A 23,870-nucleotide genomic window follows, 5' to 3' on the forward strand; every position below is an offset into this window, starting at 1 on the left:
TGACTTTGTTGTTCTTAAGCCATTTTTGCCACAACTTTGGAAGTATGCTTGGGGTCATTGTCCATTTGGAAGACCCATTTGCGACCAAGCTTTAACTTCCTGACTGATGTCTTGAGATGTTGCTTCAATATATCCACATAATTTTCCGTCCTCATGATGCCATCTATTTTGTGAAGTGCACCAGTCCCTCCTGCGGCAAAGCACCCCCACAACATGATGCTGCCACCCCCGACCTTCACGGTTGGGATGGTGTTCTTCGGCTTGCAAGCCTCCCCCTTTTTCCTCCAAACATGACGATGGTCATTATGGCCAAACAGTTCTATTTTTGTTTCATCAGAACAGAAGACATTTCTCCAAAAAGTACGATCTTTGTCCCCATGTGCAGTTGCAAACCATAGTTTGGCTTTTTTATGACTGTTTTGGAGCAGTAGCCTCTTCTTTGCTGAGCGGACTTTCAGGTTATGTCGATATAGAACTCGTTTTACTGTGGATATAGATACTTTTGTACCCGTTTCTTCCAGCATCTTCACAAGGTTCTTTGCTGCTGTTCTGGGATTTTTTTCTTAGGTCTTGGCTGATTTCTTTTGATTTTCCCACGATGTCAAGCGAAGAGGCACTGAGTTTGAAGATAGGCCTTGAAATACATCTACAGGTACACCTCCAATTGACTCAAATGATATCAATTTGCCTATCAGAAACTTCTAAAGCCATGATGTCAATTTTCTGGAATTTTCCAAGCTGTTTAAAGACACAGTCGACTTGTATTTAAGTGTATTTAAACTTCTGACCCACTGGAATTGAGATACAGTGAAATAATCGGTCTGTAAACAGTTGTTGGAAAAATGACTTGTCATGCACAAAGCAGATGTCCTAACTGACTTGCCAAAACTATAGTTTGTTTTCAAGAAATTTGTGGAGTGGTTGAAAAACAAGTTTTATTGACTCCAACCTAAGTTTATGTAAACTTCCGAATTCAACTGTATATACAAAAGTATGTGCATCGTTCCTGACAGGTGTATAAAATCGAGCATAAACAGCTATACAAACATTGGCAGTAGAATGGCCTTACTGAAGAGCTCAGTGACCTTCAACGTGGCACCGTCATAGGATGTCACCTTTCCAACAAGTCAGTTCTTCAAAGTTCTTCCCTGCTTGCCCTAATGCCAACTGTAACGTTTGGTGGAGGGGGAATAATGTTCTTGGGGATGTTTTTCATGGTTCAGGCTAGGCCCCTTAGTTGCAGTGAAGAGAAATCTTAACGATACAGCATACAATGACATTCTAGATTATTCTGTGCTTCCAACTTTTTGGCAACAGTTTGGGGAAGACCCTTTCCTGTTTCAGCATGACAATGTCCCGGTGCATAAAGCGAGGTCCATAAAAAAATGGTTTGTCGAGATCTGTGTGGAAGAACTTGACTGGCCTGCACAGAGCCCCTGACCTCAACCCCATCAAACACCTTTGGGATGATTTGGAATGGCGACTGCGAGCCATGCCTAATCACCCAACATCAGCCACAAGACCTCACTAATGCTCTTGTGGCTGAATGGAAGCAAGTCCCCGCAGCAATATTCCAACATCTAGTGGAAAACCTTCCCAGAAGAGTGGAGGCTATTATCGCAGCAAAGGGGGGACCAACTCCATATTAATGCCCATTATTTTGGAATGAGATGTTTGACGAGCAGATGTGCAAATATACAGTGCATTCGGAAAGTATTCAGGCCCCTTGACTTTTTCCACATTTTGTTACGTTACAGCCTTTTTTATCAAATGGATTAAAACAATTATTTCCCTCATCAATCTACACAACACCCCAATTTATTCTAAATTAAAATGGAAATATCTAATTTACATAAGTATTCAGACTCTTTACTCAGTACTTAGTTGAAGCACCTTTGGCAGTGATTACAGCCTTGGGTCTTCTTGGGTATGACGCTACACGCTTGGCACACCTGTATTTCTCCCATTCTTCTTTGCAGAGCCTCTCAAGCTCAGTCAGGTTGGATGGGGAGCGTCACTGTACAGCTATTTTCAGGTCCAAAAAGTGCTGTAATTTCTAAACAGTTTATTATTTTTATTTTACCTTTATTTAACTAGGCAAGTCATTTAAGAACACATTCTTATTTTCAATGACGACCTCGCAAAAATAAGAAAAGATTCTTCACTGTCCCAGTAATTACAGAGGGCACTGTATATACAGCACCAAAAATTAAGATCCGATCATTTGAACAAGACAGTAACCCCATGTGTCCAAAGGCTAAATATAGTACAATATTAAAACCTCATATTGTAGACAAATGCTTTGGCCGGTAAAAAATGTCCGTCAGTAAGCTCAGAGAACAAGTGTACCAAAGGAAATTATACATTTCCGTTATGGACATGAATGGCTTCAGTCTGATTGGGTTTATGAGTAATAAACCAGTAGCAGACATGTTTTTCTTTTGGCATTTCATTCATTGAGGATGCACGATCCTCCTCAGTCAGGGTTTTGAACCGCCAATAGAACGCTTTCTCTCTTCACTTTCAAATCCCTATTTGGCCCAGTAAAGGAAATGCACATGTACTAATGTTACTCTCTATGCATTACAAGTTGTTCGTATTTACAGTACAATGCCTAGTATTACAGGAACAGAACACTATTATACATTTCTCACATTTTCCGTGTTCTGTAGGGAACCACACAAGGGGTAAGTCTTATGGTTTGACACAGACCACCTTAGCGTTTAGACAAGTATTTAACAATGCCTATTCTCCATGCTTTTGGAGTATTAGAGAAGATACCAATTGTAATCTACTCCTTTTAGTAATATTGAGACAAAGGGTGCCGTTGAATTTAGTCACACTCTGTTCAGACCGATGTGTGTAGTGGCTGTCAGACTTGGCTAGAGTAGTCATTTGAGTCTTCCATCCCTGGGCACTCTCCATGAACCTTTGCCGGTAACAAGTGAAACGGCACACAGTGTTGTGTGCAGCGGGATTGAGTTCAATGTGCGGCCAACACAAAAGAAGGCTTGCATTTCATTCTACTACTAACAGCCTTGATACGTTAGAATCTTTCTTTACTGTGCTTTCCGAGTGGTTAAAATGCAACAGTGTTAGACAGTCACAGTAGCAGCTTTGTTGGGGCGTATTGCTCAACGTTATTATATCTGCTATTGCTGCTTCTCTGTTATGTTTACTTATTTTTTCTTACGTTGATCAGAAGAGAACCAGAGTTCTGCATGGGGCCAGACTAAGCAACAAGGCCAGGGTCTTGTTGGAGAGAGTACAGGAGGGGATGGCAGAGAACAGTAGAGGAGAGGGTGTGAGGAGATGGCAGAGAACAGGAGAGGAGAGGGTGTGAGGAGATGGCAGAGAACAGGAGAGGCTGTGAGGAGATGGCAGAGAATAGGAGAGGGTGTGAGGAGATGGCAGAGAACAGAAGAGGAGAGGCTGTGAGGAGATGGCAGAGAATAGGAGAGGGTGTGAGGAGATGGCAGAGAACAGGAGAGAAGAGGGTGTGTGGAGATGGCAGAGAATATGAGAGGCTGTGAGGAGATGGCAGAGAATAGGAGAGGGTGTGAGGAGATGGCAGAGAACAGGAGAGAAGAGGGTGTGTGGAGATGGCAGAGAACAGTAGGGGAGAGGGTGTGTGGAGATGGGGGAGAGGGTGTGTGGAGATGGCAGAGAACAGAGGATAGTAAAGGGTGTGAGGAGATGGCAGAGAATAGGAGAGGGTGTGAGGCGATGGCAGAGAACAAGAGGGTGTGAGGAGATGGCAGAGAATAGGAGAGGGTGTGAGGAGATGGCAGAGAATAGGAGAGGGTGTGAGGAGATGGCAGAGAACAGGAGAGGGTGTGAGGAGATGGCAGAGAATAGGAAAGGGTGTGAGGAGATGGCAGAGAATAGGAGAGGGTGTGAGGAGATGGCAGAGAATAGGAGATGGCAGTGAACAGGAGAGGGTGTGAGGAGATGGCAGAGAATAGGAGAGGGTGTGAGGAGATGGCAGAGAATAGGAGATGGCAGTGAACAGGAGAGGGTGTGAGGAGATGGCAGAGAATAGGAGAGGGTGTGAGGAGATGGCAGAGAATAGGAGAGGGTGAGGAGATGGCAGAGAATAGGAGAGGGTGTGAGGAGATGGCAGAGAATAGGAGAGGGTGTGAGGAGATGGCAGAGAATAGGAGATGGCAGTGAACAGGAGAGAATAGTGAAGAGATGGCAGAGAATAGGAGATGGCAGTGTGAGGAGATGGCAGTGAACAGGAGAGGGTGTGAGGAGATGGCAGAGAATAGGAGAGGCAGTGAACAGTGAGGAGATGGCAGAGAATAGGAGAGGGTGGCAGGAGATGGCAGAGAATAGGAGAGGGTGTGAGGAGATGGCAGAGAATAGGAGAGGGTGTGAGGAGATGGCAGAGAATAGGAGATGGCAGTGAACAGTAGAGAATAGGAGATGGCAGTGAACAGTAGAGAATAGGAGATGGCAGTGAACAGTAGAGAATAGGAGATGGCAGTGAACAGTAGAGAATAGGAGATGGCAGTGAACAGTAGAGAATAGGAGATGGCAGTGAACAGTAGAGAACAGGAGATGGCAGTGAACAGTAGAGAATAGGAGATGGCAGTGAACAGTAGAGAATAGGAGATGGCAGTGAACAGTAGAGAATAGGAGATGGCAGTGAACAGTAGAGAATAGGAGATGGCAGTGAACAGTAGAGAATAGGAGATGGCAGTGAACAGTAGAGAATAGGAGATGGCAGTGAACAGTAGAGAACAGGAGATGGCAGTGAACAGTAGAGAATAGGAGATGGCAGTGAACAGTAGAGAATAGGAGATGGCAGTGAACAGTAGAGAATAGGAGATGGCAGTGAACAGTAGAGAATAGGAGATGGCAGTGAACAGTAGAGAACAGGAGATGGCAGTGAACAGTAGAGAACAGGAGATGGCAGTGAACAGTAGAGAACAGGAGATGGCAGTGAACAGTAGAGAACAGGAGATGGCAGTGAACAGTAGAGAACAGGAGATGGCAGTGAACAGTAGAGAACAGGAGATGGCAGTGAACAGTAGAGAATAGGAGATGGCAGTGAACAGTAGAGAATAGGAGATGGCAGTGAACAGTAGAGAATAGGAGATGGCAGTGAACAGTAGAGAACAGGAGATGGCAGTGAACAGTAGAGAACAGGAGATGGCAGTGAACAGTAGAGAACAGGAGATGGCAGTGAACAGTAGAGAACAGGAGATGGCAGTGAACAGTAGAGAACAGGAGATGGCAGAGAATAGGAGATGGCAGTGAACAGTAGAGAATAGGAGATGGCAGTGAACAGTAGAGAATAGGAGATGGCAGTGAACAGTAGAGAATAGGAGATGGCAGTGAACAGTAGAGAATAGGAGATGGTAGAGAATAGGAGATGGCAGTGAACAGTAGAGAATAGGAGATGGTAGAGAATAGGAGATGGCAGTGAACAGTAGAGAATAGGAGATGGTAGAGAATAGGAGATGGCAGTGAACAGTAGAGAATAGGAGATGGTAGAGAATAGGAGATGGCAGTGAACAGTAGAGAATAGGAGATGGCAGAGAACAGGAGATGGCAGTGAACAGTAGAGAATAGGAGATGGCAGTGAACAGTAGAGAATAGGAGATGGCAGTGAACAGTAGAGAATAGGAGATGGCAGTGAACAGTAGAGAATAGGAGATGGCAGTGAACAGTAGAGAATAGGAGATGGCAGTGAACAGTAGAGAATAGGAGATGGCAGAGAATAGGAGATGGCAGTGAACAGTAGAGAATAGGAGATGGATGGCAGTGAACAGTAGAGAATAGGAGATGGTAGAGAATAGGAGATGGCAGTGAACAGTAGAGAATAGGAGATGGTAGAGAATAGGAGATGGCAGTGAACAGTAGAGAATAGGAGATGGTAGAGAATAGGAGATGGCAGTGAACAGTAGAGAATAGGAGATGGCAGTGAACAGGAGATGGCAGTGAACAGTAGAGAATAGGAGATGGCAGTGAACAGTAGAGAATAGGAGATGGCAGTGAACAGGAGATGGCAGTGAACAGTAGAGAATAGGAGATGGCAGTGAACAGTAGAGAATAGGAGATGGCAGTGAACAGGAGATGGCAGTGAACAGTAGTGAACAGGAGATGGCAGTGAACAGTAGAGAATAGGAGATGGCAGTGAACAGGAGATGGCAGTGAACAGTAGAGAATAGGAGATGGCAGTGAACAGTAGAGAATAGGAGATGGCAGTGAACAGTAGAGAACAGGAGATGGCAGTGAACAGTAGAGAATAGGAGATGGCAGTGAACAGTAGAGAATAGGAGATGGCAGTGAACAGTAGAGAATAGGAGATGGCAGTGAACAGGAGAGGAGAGGGTGTGAGGAGATGGCAGAGAATAGGAGAGGGAAAGAGCAGCAGTCACAGGAATGGCATTGGTCTGCTAAACGACCACCTGACGACAGGTGAGTCATCATGTCTCCTGACTATTTCTTTCGCTACCCCTCGTCCTCTCGCTTCCCTCCTGAATACATATTTAACCTCTAGGTCTGAGTATCACTTCAAAATAGGTCCTCCTTGCTGGTACTGTCAGTGTGCAGACAGCCACTTCTCTTTCCTCTCATTCCCCCTTATATTTTTGGTGTAGTGCACACTGTATGGAATAGGGTGCCATTTGGGACACATTCTCTGTCTTATGCAATCCCAGGGTTGCACCACTCCATCCAATCAGAGAGCAGTGAGGAAGTGGTCTCATGAAAAAGCAATGTTTTTGTTTGAACCACAGAAATAGAGAAGAGCTAAATGAATGTTAACTGTCGGGGCGATGCTCAGTCTCAGGCTCCTCTGATCACTGCTGACCGCAGGACTGGTTCAATCGGAGGCCTGCAACATTTCTACTCACCACCTCAGAGATACGTAACTACATGACCAGAAGTATGTGGACACGTGCTGTGCAGGCCAGTCAAGTTCTTCCACACCGTTCTCGACAAACCATTTCTGTATGGAACTCTTTGTGCATGGGGGCATTGTCATGCTGAAACAGGAAAGGGCCTTCCCCAAACCATTGCCACAAAGTTGTAAGCACAGAATCGGCTACAATGTCACTGTATGCTATAGCGTTAAGATTTCCCTTCACTGGAACTAAGGGGCCTAGCCCGAACCATGAAAAACAGCCCCAGACCATTATTATTCCTCCACCAAACGTTACAGTTGGCACTATGCATGGGGGCAGGTTGCGTTCTCCTGGCATCCACCAAACCCAGATTTGTCCATCAGACTGCCAGATGGTAAAGTGTGATTCATCACTCCAGAGAACGCGTTTCCACTGCTCCAGAGTCCAGCTGACGCTTGTGACTGAAATAGTCCACTTATTTGAAGGAGTGTCCACATACTTTTGTATTAATAGTGTTCAGCCAATTGGCTCTTTGTCCAGACAAACATTAGCCTGAATGTGCACTGTTGGGTGGATAACACAACATTCTAGGACATTGTCTAACAGTCATACGTTTTCTTTACGCACATTGTTACGAGTGTATGAAAATGAATTACTAAGTCAAGATAATGGGATTGTCCATAGCGTATACGCTCTAACCTAGAAAGCAGTGAAGCATATTCAGGACGCACACACTCATGTCTCTGTGGAGAGACATTTAGATTTTTGCAATTTAAAGCATTTGTCTAATTCAAGATAACAATGAAACGTATTGTCAAGCCTTCAATGACAGGAATAAAAATGACCTTTAAAATAGAATAGATATTTTATTGTCCATTTTGGACAGTTTAATGACAGTTGATTATTGTTTTATATGATTGACATGAGCTGTTTTTATTAGATGGCTGTTATAGCGAGTGAAAGCACATACCGTGTATCGAATTAAATAACAATCATGACTTTTTCTCATGGTTGGAATCGTTAACAATATTTGCGCGACTGCATGCATGGTTAGCCGACTGTGGTGTAAGGGTGTGTTTGTGTCACACTGTGTGAAACTGGGCTATAATAAGCAGACCTGGTAATATCTTACCTTACATGTTATTTATATCCACTTTTAAGACGTTGCGCGCTGCTACTAGTAGAACTGCAGAGAAGACGTGATCCACACACCACCATGCATGAAACACTCGTCCTCACGCTCGCAGATGCACTTAGGTGACTCTAGTTATTCTGGATGCATAAATCCCATCACGGTCCATGATGTTCGTAAGCTTAGCCACAGATACACAGTCAGTCCATTTAGGAGCGCAGGGAAGGACTGAGAAGGAATCTTTCACCATGTACATTTCTTCAGTGGCAAGTGGTCAGGATGTACAGTGTTTTGCTCAAGAGGCTAGATGTATTTTTCGCAGTCATGTTGGTTGATTATTTGGTGGAGGAAGGTTCACAAAACACTTTCAACAATGAATATCTAATTAACGAAGATTAGGGTGCTATGAGAGCAACAGCAATTATTGTTTTATTATCTTTCATTAAATTCAATTAGAAGGTGTAATGAGGGTCAATTTGTTCAGCCCATACATCTTGGTTACATACAGTGCCTTGCGAAAGTATTCGGCCCCCTTGAACTTTGCAAACTTTTGCCACATTTCAGGCTTCAAACATAAAGATATAAAACTGTATTTTTTTGTGAAGAATCAACAACAAGTGGGACACAATCATGAAGTGGAACGACATTTATTGGATATTTCAAACTTTTTTAACAAATCAAAAACTGAAAAATTGGGCGTGCAAAATTATTCAGCCCCTTTACTTTCAGTGCAGCAAACTCTCTCCAGAAGTTCAGTGAGGATCTCTGAATGATCCAATGTTGACCTAAATGACTAATGATGATAAATACAATCCACCTGTGTGTAATCAAGTCTCCGTAAAAATGCACCTGTACTGTGATAGTCTCAGAGGTCCGTTAAAAGCGCAGAGAGCATCATGAAGAACAAGGAACACACCAGGCAGGTCCGAGATACTGTTGTGAAGAAGTTTAAAGCCGGATTTGGATACAAAAAGATTTCCCAAGCTTTAAACATCCCAAGGAGCACTGTGCAAGCAATAATATTGAAATGGAAGGAGTATCAGACCACTGCAAATCTACCAAGACCTGGCCGTCCCTCTAAACTTTCAGCTCATACAAGGAGAAGACTGATCAGAGATGCAGCCAAGAGGCCCATGATCACTCTGGATGAACTGCAGAGATCTACAGCTGTGGTGGGAGACTCTGTCCATAGGACAACAATCAGTTGTATATTGCACAAATCTGGCCTTTATGGAAGAGTGGCAAGAAGAAAGCCATTTCTTAAAGATATCCATAAAAAGTGTCGTTTAAAGTTTGCCACAAGCCACCTGGGAGACACACCAAACATGTGGAAGAAGGTGCTCTGGTCAGATGAAACCAAAATGTAACTTTTTGGCAACAATGCAAAACGTTATGTTTGGCGTAAAAGCAACACAGCTCATCACCGTGAACACACCATCCCCACTGTCAAACATGGTGGTGGCAGCATCATGGTTTGGGCCTGCTTTTCTTCAGCAGGGACAGGGAAGATGGTTAAAATTGATGGGAAGATGGATGGAGCCAAATACAGGACCATTCTGGAAGAAAACCTGATGGAGTCTGCAAAAGACCTGAGACTGGGACGGAGATTTGTCTTCCAACAAGACATTGATCCAAAACATAAAGCAAAATCTACAATGGAATGGTTCAAAAATAAACATATCCAGGTGTTAGAATGGCCAAGTCAAAGTCCAGACCTGAATCCAATCGAGAATCTGTGGAAAGAACTGAAAACTGCTGTTCACAAATGCTCTCCATCCAACCTCACTGAGCTCGAGCTGTTTTGCAAGGAGGAATGGGCAAAAATTTCAGTCTCTCGATGTGCAAAACTGATAGAGACATACCCCAAGTGACTTACAGCTGTAATCGCAGCAAAAGGTGGCGCTACAAAGTATTAACTTAAGGGGGCTGAATCATTTTGCACGCCCAATTTTTCAGTTTTTGATTTGTTAAAAAAGTTTGAAATATCCAATAAATGCCGAATACTTTCACAAGGCACTGTAATGGGGTGACTAGGAGGAAGCCGGGAGGAAGCCAGACAGGAAGTGAAAAAAGAGAGTGAAAGTGGGGTTCATGTACAGTTAGTTGCACAGTTAGTTGCACAGACAAACACCCAGGTTCAACTCCACTATAAAAACACAACTCAGACTTCAACCAGATATAAATTACTCAGGATAACACCTAACTCTCAAAGGCCTCCTGACTTCAGATCCTGGAATGGCTCTTTGATGTTGTCAGCACAATGCCTCGATAATAAAGGGGGCTGTGCTTTTTACTGGTTGGCTCTCCTCTGTCTTTCTCACTTAAACAACCACAGCCCCTGAGAGCCACCCCCTTCCATTACAATAGTTGGATTTTCAAATCAACCCCAGAGGAAGAATAAACAAACGTTTGAGATGGCTGTAGCGTAGCAGGACCGTTAGATGTTATAACTGCTACGTAGCAGTCCCTCTTGTACCCTAACAGCAGGGCAGTGTGTCAGCAGCGAGGGGGTTGGAGGCGCTCACGCAGATAAATGGGGCTTTTGGCTCTGACCTCATCATCGCCCTCCCGGTCCTCTCTCCTCACTGACAGACAGGCGCGCTGGAACCGCACTGCCCGAGGCGGTCATGTACCCATCCAGGAGGCTAGGGGGCATGGGGTTAGAGTCCTAGGAGTATGGGGGCAACAGTGATGTGCTCATGCTCAACGGGGTGAACTGAGGCTTGTGCTGGTACTATGAGGCTGACCTGGGGCCAACTGATCTGACCCGCCCTGTCAGAACACACACTGTGCATTGCAGGGAGGGAGGGAGAGAGAGCTAATGTGTGACTGACAATCTAGCTAGCACTCTCTTTATCGCTGTCTCTTGTCTGCTCTGACTGCAGAAGCAGGTTACATGTCACTTCTCCCCACAGAAACAAGGTACTGAATATGATAGCTCAATATACAATACATGCATTACTCTATAGACCGGGACGCAACATCTATTGGCTGGAGTAATTCTCAAACAGTGGAAAATCACATTCAGGGAGAACCCTTCGATGTCTCCATTCCATTCCCACCTTGTGACTATGCCAAACCATGAAAATGGAAACCTGCTATTTGACTCATGCATGACTAGAGGCATACTGATGTGCTATTGGTGTTGAGTACTCAAGTGTAAAATGTAAAGTACATTGTGAAGTCATTGCCTGGTACATGAGGACATAAGTTTCTAGCCACTTGTTTTTTAAACATCAGCATGAACATACACTTTGCCCTGTTAATGTCTTCTCTCTCGCTCTCTCTCTCTCTCTCTCTCTCCAGCGCTGAAAAGTCCAGCTGCCTTCCACGAACAGAGACGAAGTTTAGAGCGAGCGCGGGTGAGTTTCTCTTCATACTCCTCTCACTCTTTGTGGTGTCTGTCAGATGAACACTTTTAAACTGACCCTCAACGGTGAACTGGTTAAAAAGTGAATCATTTCTCCCCTTCTCTCTTCCTCTTTTATCTTCCTCTTCTCTCCTCTCCCAGACTGAAGACTACCTAAAGAGGAAGATCCGAAGTCGGCCGGAGAGGTCGGAGCTGGTCAGGATGCACATTCTGGAGGGTGAGTTTCTCAGACAGCGCCCCCTCCCTGAGCCATAGGGTGTTACACCTGAAAAATGTAGGCTACAAAATAAATTCCCTCAATTGTTTGCTCTTCCATTCCATTAGCTGATATTGAGTGCCATAACTGGTAGCTGTGCTGTGTGCTTGTACCATCGTATCTGCATCATTACTTGATGTTGAAACTCACAGCTTTGATTTCCTGGTTCCCTGATAAAGATCACGTGCCTGATGGTTGTTGGCTGGCTAACCCGCTGTGTGCTGTGTGTTCAGAGACGTCGGTGGAACCCTCCCTCCAGGCCAAACAACTGCAGCTGAAGAGGGCCCGTCTGGCTGACGACCTCAATGACAAGATCTCCCACAGGCCCGGCCCCATGGAGCTCATTCACAAGAACATCCTGCCTGTGCACAGCAGCATCAAACAGGCCATCATAGGTAACTAAAGCAGCAGCATGAAACAGGCCATCATAGGTAACTAAAGCAGCAGCATCAAACAGACCATCATAGGTAACTAAAGCAGCAGCATCAAACAGACCATCATAGGTAACTAAAGCAGCAGCATCAAACAGGCCATCATAGGTAACTAAAGCAGCAGCATCAAGCAGGCCAGCATAGGTAACTAAAGCAGCAGCATCAAACAGGCCATCATAGGTAACTAAAGCAGCAGCATCAAGCAGGCACAGTACCATGTACACATGGAGTAAACAATTAACAAGTCAATAACACAGTAGAAAAAAAGGGGAGTCTATATACAATGTGTGCAAAAGGCATGAGGAGGTGGGCGAATAATTACAATTTTGCAGATTAACACTGGAGTGATAAATGATCAGATGGTCATGTTCAGGTAGAGATATTGGTGTGCAAAAGAGCAGAAAAGTAAATAAATAAAAACAGTGTGGGGATGAGGTAGGTGAAAATGGGTGGGCTATTTACCAATAGACTATGTACAGCTGCAGCGATCGGTTAGCTGCTCAGATAGCTGATGTTTGAAGTTGGTGAGGGAGATAAAAGTCACCAACTTCAGCGATTTTTGCAATTCGTTCCAGTCACAGGCAGCAGAGTACTGGAACGAAAGGCGGCCAAATGAGGTGTTGGCTTTAGGGATGATCCGTGAGATACACCTGCTGGAGCGCGTGCTACGGATGGGTGTTGCCATCGTGACCAGTGAACTGAGATAAGGCGGAGCTTTACCTAGCATGGACTTGTAGATGACCTGGAGCCAGTGGGTCTGGCGACGAATATGTAGCGAGGGCCAGCCGACTAGAGCATACAAGTCGCAGTGGTGGGTGGTATAAGGTGCTTTAGTGACAAAACGGATGGCACTGTGATAAACTGCATCCAGTTTTCTGAGTAGAGTGTTGGAAGCAATTTTGTAGATGACATCGCCGAAGTCGAGGGTCGGTAGGATAGTCAGTTTTACTAGGGTAAGCTTGGCGGCGTGAGTGAAGGAGGCTTTGTTGAGGTAACTAAAGCAGCAGCATCAAACAGGCCATCATAGGTAACTAAAGCAGCAGTATCAAGCAGGCCAGCATAGGTTACTAAAGCAGCAGTATCAAGCAGGCCAGCATAGGTAACGAAAGCAGCAGCATCAAACAGGCCATCATAGGTAACTAAAGCAGCAGTATCAAGCAGGCCAGCATAGGTAACTAAAGCAGCAGTATCAAACAGGCCATCATAGGTAACTAAAGCAGCAGTATCAAGCAGGCCAGCATAGGTAACTAAAGCAGCAGTATCAAGCAGGCCAGCATAGGTAACTAAAGCAGCAGTATCAAGCAGGCCAGCATAGGTAACTAAAGCAGCACCATCAAGCAGGCCATCATAGGTAACTAAAGCAGCAGCATCAAGCAGGCACAGTACCACTCCATATTATGTAGCCACACTAGCAAATTAGCTCTCATGATCACTACACTATTCTATCATTTCAACAGCAACAAACAGGTTATTGTAAGAAGTCCTCCATTCCACAAGCCCCATGTTTCCAATTGCCACAATTCACTAATTTGCTCATTAGCGTGACGTAAACATCTGCTGAATAAGCAAAAATATTCCACCCAGTGGAACTCTACATGAAGGTCATCAGGAACAGGTACTGAATAAAATCTCATATGAACTCTGCTCACTTCGGACCCAGTCACACGTCATTAATACTGAGCATCTGTGTTTGTCTCAGTGTATGTGTGTGTGTGTGTGTGTGTGTGTGTGTGTATGTACAGTGCATTCGGAAATGATTCAGATCCCTTGACATTTTGTTACGATACAGCTAAAATGGATTCAATTGTTTTTTTTAATGCTGCCACCACCATGCAAACAAGGGCACTGCATTCATCCACCTCTGGCCTGCTCGCCTCCCTACCACTGAGGAAGTACAGTTCCCGCTCAGCCCAGTCAAAACTGTTCGCTGCTCTGGCCCCCCAATGGTGGAACAAACTCCCTCACGACGCCAGGACAGCGGAGTCAATCACCACCTTCCGGAGACACCTGAAACCCCACCTCTTTAAGGAATACCTAGGATAGGATAAGTAATCCTTCTCACCCCCCCTTTTAAGATTTAGATGCACTATTGTAAAGTGACTGCTCCACTGGATGTCATAAGGTGAATGCACCAATTTGTAAGTCTCTCTGGATAAGAGCGTCTGCTAAATGACTTAAATGTAAATGTAATGCTTCACCTTAGGGATGGTGCCAGGTTTCTTCCAAACATGACGCTTGACATTCAGGCCAAAGAGTTCAATCTTGGTTTCATCAGACCAGAGAACCTTGTTTTTCATGGTCTGAGAGTCTTTAGGTACCGTTTGGCAAACTCCAAGCGGGCTGTCATGTGCCGTTTACTGAGGAGTGGCTTCCGTCTGGCCACTCTACCATAAAGGCCTGATTGGTGGAGTGCTGCAGAGATGGTTGTCCTTCTGGAAAGTTATCCCATCTCCACAGAGGAACTCTGGTCACCTCCCTGACCAAGGCCCTTCTTCCCCGATTGCTTTGTTTGGCCGGGCAGCCAGCTCTAGGAAGAGTCTTGCTGATTCCAAACTTCTTCCATTTAAGAATGATGGAGGCCACTGTGTTTTTAGGGACCAGAAATATTTTGGTACCCTTCCCCAGATCTGTGAATCGACACAATCCTGTCTCTGAGCTCTACGGACAATTCATTCGACCTCATGCCTTGGTTTTTGTTCTGACATACACTGTCAACTGTGGGACCTTATATAGACAGGTGTGTGCCTTTCCAAATCATGTTCAATCAATTGAATTTACCACAGGTGGACTCCAATCAAGTTTTAGAAACATCTCAATGATGATCAATGGAAACAGGATGCACCTGAGCTCAATTTTGATTCCCATAGCAAAGAGTCTGAATACTTATGTAATAAGGTATTTCTGTTTTAAGTTTAATACATTTGCAAACATTTCTAAAAACCTGTTTTCACTTTGTCATTATCGGGTGTTGTGTGTACGTTGATGAGATTTTAGAATAAGTGTGTAACGTAACAAAATGTGGAAAAGTCAAGCGTCTGAGTGCTTTCCGAATACACTGTGAATGCACTGTGAATGCACTGTGAATGCACTGTGAATGCACTGTATGTGTGTTAAACGTGAGAACCTCTGCTTGTCCCTCCTGGCCATCTCCTCCAGTCAAAATGAACATATTGATGTTCAAGTTGGTGTTCTTCCACCATGCCCATCTAGAAGGGCCTTGTCTGCCTTCAGATGCTTCTAAGCTGCTGCCAAGCATGGAGATATCATTGTTAACCTTATTTACACACATACTGTAAATGCATGACTTTCTGATGAACAGGGGCAACCTCCCCACTGCGGGCCCTTCATGGGTTCACATTTGTATTAATCATACTAATGTTTGTTCACATTTGTGCATTCACGGTTCACAGAAACATGTTGATTTCAATTTCACACGTCACTATAAAATGTGAGAGTGTCCGTTTGTGTGTGGGTGTGTGGCCGTGTTTGTGCACGCATCAAAGACATGACTTGGCACGGTTGGTTGGATTAAATGTAAAGGAAATGCATTGCAACACCAGAGATCACGTAACAGGTATTCTCTACTGTGCTGTTAAACCGTGAGTTAAACTAGATTAATTTCTGTGAAGATGAACGTGAACATGTCTGCGCGTCAGGTTCCAGCATGGTTCAATCTCAGGGGATTGCCCTGGCAGTCGGTGGTTCTTAATAACAACAATCAAATTACAGGCAGTCATATCCACACAGAGAACAGGGACATGACCTCAACCTGTGCTGCTTTCCACACTCTCAGCCACACAAGCACACACACACACACACACACGATGGTGCAAAGGGGAAGCCAACACATGATTGGTTCAGGAAGAGAATGAATCAAACTCCATATTGGTTATTCATCATCTCCCACTGATGGGAAATGAATAGCCAACGGTGCTCGCTGAGCACTCCAACTGCCTGCCTGCCGTTAGTAAATAAAAGATCCATAATGGTCTTTGTCAAAGGCATGGGGATGTACCAGCCATATACAATGTGATGATGTCATAAGGTGAATGCACCAATTTGTAAGTCGCTCTGGATAAGAGCGTCTACTAAATGACTTAAATGTAAATGTAATGTAAATGATGATAAAGCCCCGGGCCCAGCAGGCCTCCACCTCCTCCTGCTTCCACTGCAGGAACCTCTGTTGATGCTGACTGACTGATTAACTGACTGACTGGCTGCTGAGAGGAATGATGGCACGGCTAATGTTGACACAAAGGCTTCTTTTTACATGGCTCTCTCACACTGCATCACAACAACGATGACAAGGCAGATTGTTGCTTTGTACGAACTGTCACTGGTGGCTCATTATTCTACTTTAACTATTTATCTCCCTCTTTCCCCCCTCTTCTCTCTTTTCACTCTTTTGTTCTTTCTTCTTCATCCCTCTTTCTCTCCCTCAGAGACAGACTTCCCCAAGGTTGCTGGGGAGATATCCTCCTTTGATGAGGACAGTAATGATACTCTCTCTCCTGAGCAGCCCATTGGTCAGGAGTCTCCGCTGGGCCACGGCCCTCTGCCCTCTCCCCCTGACGCCCTAGCTTGCAACAGCACCCCCACACAGTTTCTCACTCAGGTTCCTCCACCACCCCCTCCTCTTCCTCCCTTCCATGGGCCCTGCCAACCAGTGAAGTTGAGCAATGGGACAGCAGTTCTGAGAACCGGCCCTGCACTGATCAAGGTTAGTGGCAGCTGTCACTACTAATTCTGAGTATTGTACCAAAGTCCATTGTATTATTAGTTTAGCATTACTTCTGTTGTTAACAGTAGACTAGTCCAGTGTTTAATCCACCACGTCTCAATGATTCTTCCCCCTGCAGTCCCAGCCAAAGCCCACCTCAGAGCGCCCCCCTCAGCGATCCAAGAAGCCCAAGGACAACAAGCCCAAGGTGAGGAAGCTGAAGTACCACCAGTACATCCCCCCGGACCAGAAGGCCGACCACGAGCCGCCCCCTCAGCTGGACTCCACCTACGCCAAGATCCTCCACCAGCAGCAGCTCTTCCTCCAGCTGCAGATCCTCAACCAGCAGCAGCAACACTACAACTACCACACCATCCTTCCTGCACCACCCAAGTGAGTGAGTGAGTGAGTGAGTGAGTGAGTGAGTGAGTGAGTGAGTGTGTGTTTGCGCGCGTGTGTATACAACTGCTTCACATAGCCATCATCTCCAGCATGTATCCTATCATCGTTTTGACTCTCATTTTTTTCTCTCCAGACCACTAACAGATCAACCACCTCCCACCAATGGCCCCTCTCCTTCTCCGGCCGTACCCGCCCCCTCGACATCCTCCTCCAGTCAAAGTGCACCAAGCCGGCAGAATGTTACACATGTGGGAGGGGCCACACCAGGTTCTTTGCCTCCTAACCTGGACGACCTGAAGGTCAGTAAAATCCGTTACATTTATCAAGAGTTGACTGTGTTGACAAAATCAACTGTGTGTCTAAACATTTCACATTCTGACACCTTCTTTTGTCCTCCAGGTGGCTGAACTGAAGCATGAGCTCAAACTGCGGAGCTTGCCTGTATCAGGCACCAAGAATGACCTCATCGAGCGGTTGAGGAACTACCAGGCTCAGCAGAACAGTCGTGGTGGTGGTAGTGCAACAACTACAACAGCAGGGGGTGCCACAGGGTCTGGGGCCGGAGCGCCCAAAACCAACCACCCAACACAACAAAAACAACTACTACTACAACAACAGCAACTTTCCCAACACCAGGCCCTGTCCTCTGTGGTTCACCAATCAGGAGAAGCAGGTGTGGTAACCTTGGCAACCTTCCCGTTCATGACCACTGCTCCACAGCAGATCATGCACTTTGGCAGCACTAGCTCCTCCCCGCCAGTCTCTCCTGCCCCCTCGGACCGCTCGCTAGCTGGGATGAGCCCAGACGAGACGAGCTGTAATGGAGACTCATTTGGGGAGATGGTAGGTCTCCTTTCTATATCCTTGCTTTTTTTAAAAATATGTTTTTATAGTGCCCAGATATCTGGTTTTATAGTTTGAATCTTGAGACTACTTTTCTCTTTCCAAATAGGTAAGCTCTCCACTCACCCAGCTAAGCCTCCATCCCTCCCCCCAGCACCGTGGCACTATCAAAGAGGAGTTGAGCAGCTCAGCCCCAACAGCCTGCCAGTTCTCCATGGCTGCTCTGCAGAAACGCCTGCAAGTAGCACCCCCGTCTGTGAACAAGGACCAGATGCTGCAGGAGAAGGACAAGCAGATCGAGGCGCTGACATGCATGCTAAGACAGAAACAGCGGCTGGTGGAGACCCTGCGCGTCCAGCTGGAACAGGGCAAGAGAGGGGGCCGGGACGCCCCCCCAGAACCCCTCGGCCTTGTCAGGGTGAAGGAAGAGCCCCCAGACATCCCCAGCATCCCCTCCACATTTTGCCCCATTGCCCGCTCCCTGACTCCTTCCCAGTGCCACATGGAGGTCACCAAGATGACCATCAAGCAGGAGGTCGGGGATGTGGAAGAGGCCGTGGAGCCGTCCTTGGAAGCCCCACCTCAGCAGGTGCAGCTGGAGCAGATCCAGGCGCAGCAGCGGTCGCAGCTCGAGCAGCTGAAGCTACAGCAGATGCAGCAGATCAACGCGCTGCAGCTGGCACAGCAGCAGGCCTTGCAGCAGTTGCTCCTACAGCAGAACCAGCAGAATCTGCAGAAACACCGCTCACAGCAGAGGAAGAAGAAGTCCCACAAGCAACAGCTCAAGCAGCAGCAGCAACAGCTACTGTCCCAACAACAACAGCAGATACAATCAAAGAACCAACATCAGCAGATATTGCAGGCACAACAACAACAACAGCAGCTGAAGTCACAACAGGTCAATGGCTAGTCACAACAAGAGCTGCAGAGAGTGACAGCTCTCTGTGATCCCAGTCAAAATAGTCAGTGTGTCACCTTGTGTGTGTCTCTCACTGACTAAAGCCTTTGGTCTCTTCCAGGCGTCTCAGATGTTCCTCAATCAGCAGTCGCGCTCCACCACTTCCTTCCCCTTGGATCTCCTCAAGACACACTCCACACCTACCCTGGTGACAGACAGCAACGGCAACCATTTCCTCATCGCACTGACCAATCACTGTGCCGAGAGCCAAGGGAGTGAAACGCCACAAGGCACTCCACAGGGCAAAGCATCCAATCACATCATACTGCAGGTAAACATTTAAATCCCTCTTTCACTCAAACCTAATATTTTTATTTAGGGACTCCTTGTGCTGCTTACTTTTCTTCTCACGCTTTTTCTCTCCTTGGTCTAACCAGAGACTGCAGTCAACTCCCACCAAGCTGCCCAGCCAATCCCCTCTTCAGTTGTCCAGCAGTGACAACCAATCAAAACTGAAAACTCAACCAGGCCTGGTGAAACAGCCAACCAGAAAGGTAAGGGAAAGATTCCAAAAGCCTGATTTGTAGGATGTCCGTTGAACAGCGGTCAACTGACTGGCTTGTTGCTTATGTCCCATTAAGTGAGAGAGTCATTTAGAATTGCCTCGGTGAATCCAATAATCGCCTGTGTTATCTGAATTAATGATGTAAACCCTGTAATACACTGACAGCATCCTTGATATGTAAGAGCTGATAACTAAGGCAATGTAATAGTGATTATTATTCTGGTAATTACTGTAATGATATACCTCATCTTTGTGATTTATGTTTTAAAGAATGAATCTTTCAGCTCATTTGTATCTCAGCTAATTAAGATTTATCTCCCATTTTGCTTAGGGACAGAAGGTGGGGCTGCAGGTGTCAACCAATCACTCCCCAGGGGTCGCGCTCTCCTTCTCTGCCCCGCCCAATCTCCAGCCTTTCTTCCCCAATGATGACTCCTCCCCTTCTGAAAAAGACGCCTCCCCCTCTCCTCCAGCTCAAACGGTAATTGTGAACTTGTTAAAACTTGTACTGTAGTTGCGGTTCTCTAAAGGGACAAGTTAATAGTATACATATTTAAGACATGAGAACATTGTTCTATTTCCATCAGGAGGATTTGAGTCCCGGTCTTGACCATGAACCCCTGTTCAGCCCTCCTTCTCCCAAACAGACGCCCTCCCCTAACCCACCGGATGACAAGGTAACCCACGCCGCCTGGTTGTCTCTCTGTTTCTATGTTTGTGTCTCAGAGGTCTCATTATGGACAACCATGCCAAGGCTCTTCTGTATTCACCTCTCAACTCAGTGGCTGTGTCAGGACTTACTATTCTCACTGTGTCTTGCTCCCAGGATAATGGATCCACCCAGCATATGGACGACCTCTTCGACATCCTGATTCAGACAGGAGGTGAGTGTTGAATGCCGATAGAGAAGGAGAGCTCCTCCTGGTTTCCTGGTTCAATATTTGTCTCCTACTGGTTGACATTTCTTCTCTCTCCTCCTCTCCCAGAAATCTCAGCCACCTTCAAACCAGCGCCCGACCCTTCCCTGGCGCGATTGCGCCCCAACACCCCTTCCCCTTCCCGCTCTCAGGCCCCCTCCCCTCTCCAGCTTCAACTCCACTTTTCGCCCCCCACCCCTCCCGAACCCGAGACCCCCAAGCCGAGCCCAGGGGAAGAGGAGCTGCAAGTGCCGGCCACCATTGACCAGGACGTAAGCAACACCGGAAGTGGACGTCTGGAGGACTTCCTGGAGAGCACCACAGGCAAACCCCTCCTGGGAGTGGAGCCTGGCGGGCCCCTGACCCTGATTGACGACCTTCACAGTCAAATGCTGAGCACCCCCAGCATCCTGGACCACACATCCTCACCCATGGACACCTATGACCTGTCGGGCTACACGGCCAACCCCCCTGGCCTGAGCTTCGGAGACCATGCCCTGGATAGCATGGATTGGCTGGATATCACCATGGGAGGGGCGAGCAACGAGATTGCAGGGCTCGCCCCACTGGGTCCCCTGGGCCCCCACACTCCCCCCAGCGTCTTCTCAGCAGACTTTCTGGACAGTCCAGACCTGCAGCTCCACTGGGACTCCTGCTTATAGCCCTGGACAGTCTTAGTGTCATCCACACGGATGGATGCTGATGTTACGTTGTCAAACTCTTTCTCTCTTTTCTCAATGTACGGTACAATGACTCCACAACACACAGGCTCTACTGCACTCTGAACTCAGTCCCTCTTACTGAATAACACTTTGATAGATTTCTTATGTGCAAACCCTTACGTTCTATAAGGAAGGCCCTCTTACACACGTAGCTTATACAGTAATACCTTTGTTAACAAACCCGGTGGACCGTAGTTGATGATGCTCCTTCATCTGAGCCAGTCAGCAGCTTACCGTAGCCACCCATCTAGACTATTGTCTACGTTTATTATTGCCCTTAGTAGTATTAGGATGGTAATAGTGTGGAGATATTGTAACAATGTTGAACCAGTAATGTGAGAACAAGACGATAATCACATCTGTCTAGGAGATTTAGGGTTAAAAGAACACAACCTACTTATTTTCATGAGAACTTTAGAGGAGATGATCAGGGAAGCCAAGGTGAAGGAGAATCAAATAGCTGTTTGTTAGCATGAATGCATGCAGGTGTCAGACCGTGGCTCCAGTGTAGCAGTCTGGTGACCGCAGCTCTGACTGAGTAGGAGAACTGCAGGAGGAGCCTGGTACAGAGGAGAGACACACAGGACAGTGATATTTGACTATACTGTATTTTTGCCCATAATATGGGGTGTATTTTGGAATATATTTGAAAATGCCAGGAAACATGATTTCATGTTTTAGAACACGTGGTCTTACTCTCTTAGCTTTAATGATATTGCTCTCGAACATTATGACAGACGTGATAGGATTTGATATATTTGATAAAAATGAGAACCTGCTTTTTTTAACAGAGGTATTGCTGCTACGTAGTGTACTTGATCTCCCTTGGACATAGGTTCATTTTCATAGACGCGCAGAACTATATGTCAGCCAGTACTGTAGCTAAAGTACGTTAGGGTTAAGCGATTGCAAAGATGGAAATGTTTGTTTCATTTTAACCTATATAAGCAATTAAGTATGCGGAGATGACGTGTTTCGTGTATACTGTAGTGTATACTCCATCAATTATAGTGATGCCTACTGAACCAGGAGCCGCATTGGTGAATCACGAATGCTGTGTTATTATTTTGGGTGCCCCTTAACATCACAATTGTATTATTATTAATATGTACTGTATCAGTACCTTTGCCAAACAATTTTTTGATAAAGTCCTCCCTATAAGTTCTTGCTGTGATATACCAATTTAGACACTGAAAATGTATTATAGTGCACAGTACATGGTTTACTGTGACAAATTCTGTCAACAGTGTGAACTCTGTATCCGGAGTTAGAAAACCCATTTTTTATTTTTTATTTTATTTAACCTTTATTTAACTTGGCAAGTCAGTTAAAAATAAATTCTTATTTACAATGACGGCCTACCCCGGCCAAACCAGGACGACGCTGGGCCAATTGTGTGCCGCCCTATGGGACTCCCAATCACGGCCGGATGTGATACAGCCTGCATTTGCACGGCCTCAGACTCGCACAACACTGCACACACATGTGCACATGCTCAAGCATCACTTGCTTGTTTGAATGTATTATCCTTTTCATGGTTTGTTGCATATCACCACAAACATGCATTCAAGATATGCTTCTCTCTCACTTCTCCTGTGTGTGTGTTTGTGGTGGGGGCGGACAGGCAGTTTCTATCCAGTATATCCTCCTCTTTGACTTTACCCTCATGGTGGCCTGACTGGTGCAATCCCATGGTAGAGGGATTATAGACCAGTCAGCCCCAATCTGTTGTATTAGGGATTCTGAAATGCTCCATTTTAAGTTGTCAAAACTTGAGGGATTTGGGGATTGCTCGGGGGAGGGAAACTTCATGATTTGGACATTTTATTATGTATTTTCTTTTTTTTTTAGAAAAGTAATTGATTAAATTCAATTTTATAACTTGTGTTTTGCCATGTGGATGTTTGGGTGCCACGGCATGGAATGAGGGTTGGAGATTAACATTTTGAAAAAGCGGATACTGTGAAGTAATCATTTAGCACCAGAATCCCCGTAGAGCACGTTTCTCCAACTGGCGGCCCTTGTCCCGAATTTGGCCAGTGGGTGATTTTATTTGGCCCCCCAAATTTTCTGAGCAAAACAAAATACAATATATAATTGTTTTATTGTTGGACATAAAAGACTAAAAACACGAGCAAATCGGCTTCAAGTTATTTTAATTATGGAAGTCAGTTCCGAAGAATTCCCGTGCATAAGAGATATACAGTATGTGTTCACATACAAATGTATGCAAGGTTTGAAATGATTACATCTGTTTTGTCAAATATTTGTAAATATATTCCAGCCCCCTGACCTTCTGCTCAAGAAATAATTGGTCTGCAGCTGAATCTAGTTGATGATCCCTGCCCTAGAATGACCAAACTACTGTATTACAACTTCTGTATTACAACTGGCCAATAGGTATAGACCCTGCTTTGCAACTGCCCACTTTCATGTGCTCACTTTTTTTTGTCTGTGTGTCATCAAGTTTACTGATGAGGAGAAACACAAAGGTGTATATACAATTGGTATTGGTATTTTCCACATGTTATGTAGATCACATGTATCATCTTTGTATTCATTGTTTTATTTAATGCTTTCTCAAAAACCTTACAGGACCCAGTCACAGCAGCCATCGTCCTCTTCCCTTACCTCTTCAATGAAGATCCAAGGGGCTTCTGGACGCTTGTCAAAACTGAACTCTTTCAATAAGCAGTTCATATTTTTTTTCTTCCCCTAAACGTTTTAAGGAACCATTAAAGGATTCTTTGAAAGCTC

General features: G+C 45.6%; 1 protein-coding gene across 8 annotated transcripts in view; it reads left to right on the forward strand.

Moving 5' to 3' along the window:
* Positions 1-23,870, forward strand: part of LOC118384169 (myocardin-related transcription factor A-like) — a 50,203-nt gene extending 26,333 nt beyond the window's left edge. For 7 of the 8 annotated variants that reach the window (XM_052518839.1, XM_052518840.1, XM_052518841.1 and 4 more), the window contains 14 exons: positions 11,296-11,351; positions 11,501-11,576; positions 11,795-12,010; positions 16,489-16,766; positions 16,906-17,159; positions 17,302-17,467; positions 17,568-18,011; positions 18,121-18,909; positions 19,031-19,240; positions 19,347-19,463; positions 19,806-19,955; positions 20,062-20,151; positions 20,301-20,358; positions 20,461-23,870. In XM_052518839.1, coding sequence (XP_052374799.1) covers positions 11,296-11,351; positions 11,501-11,576; positions 11,795-12,010; positions 16,489-16,766; positions 16,906-17,159; positions 17,302-17,467; positions 17,568-18,011; positions 18,121-18,909; positions 19,031-19,240; positions 19,347-19,463; positions 19,806-19,955; positions 20,062-20,151; positions 20,301-20,358; positions 20,461-21,053 — 3,497 coding nt within the window. In that variant the 3' untranslated portion in view covers positions 21,054-23,870. The remainder of the gene's footprint in view (positions 1-11,295; positions 11,352-11,500; positions 11,577-11,794; positions 12,011-16,488; positions 16,767-16,905; positions 17,160-17,301; positions 17,468-17,567; positions 18,012-18,120; positions 18,910-19,030; positions 19,241-19,346; positions 19,464-19,805; positions 19,956-20,061; positions 20,152-20,300; positions 20,359-20,460) is intronic. The other variant, XM_052518843.1, reaches the window with a different exon arrangement.

The sequence above is a fragment of the Oncorhynchus keta genome, chromosome 5 (assembly GCF_023373465.1).
Source record: "Oncorhynchus keta strain PuntledgeMale-10-30-2019 chromosome 5, Oket_V2, whole genome shotgun sequence".
NCBI lineage: Eukaryota > Metazoa > Chordata > Actinopteri > Salmoniformes > Salmonidae > Oncorhynchus > Oncorhynchus keta.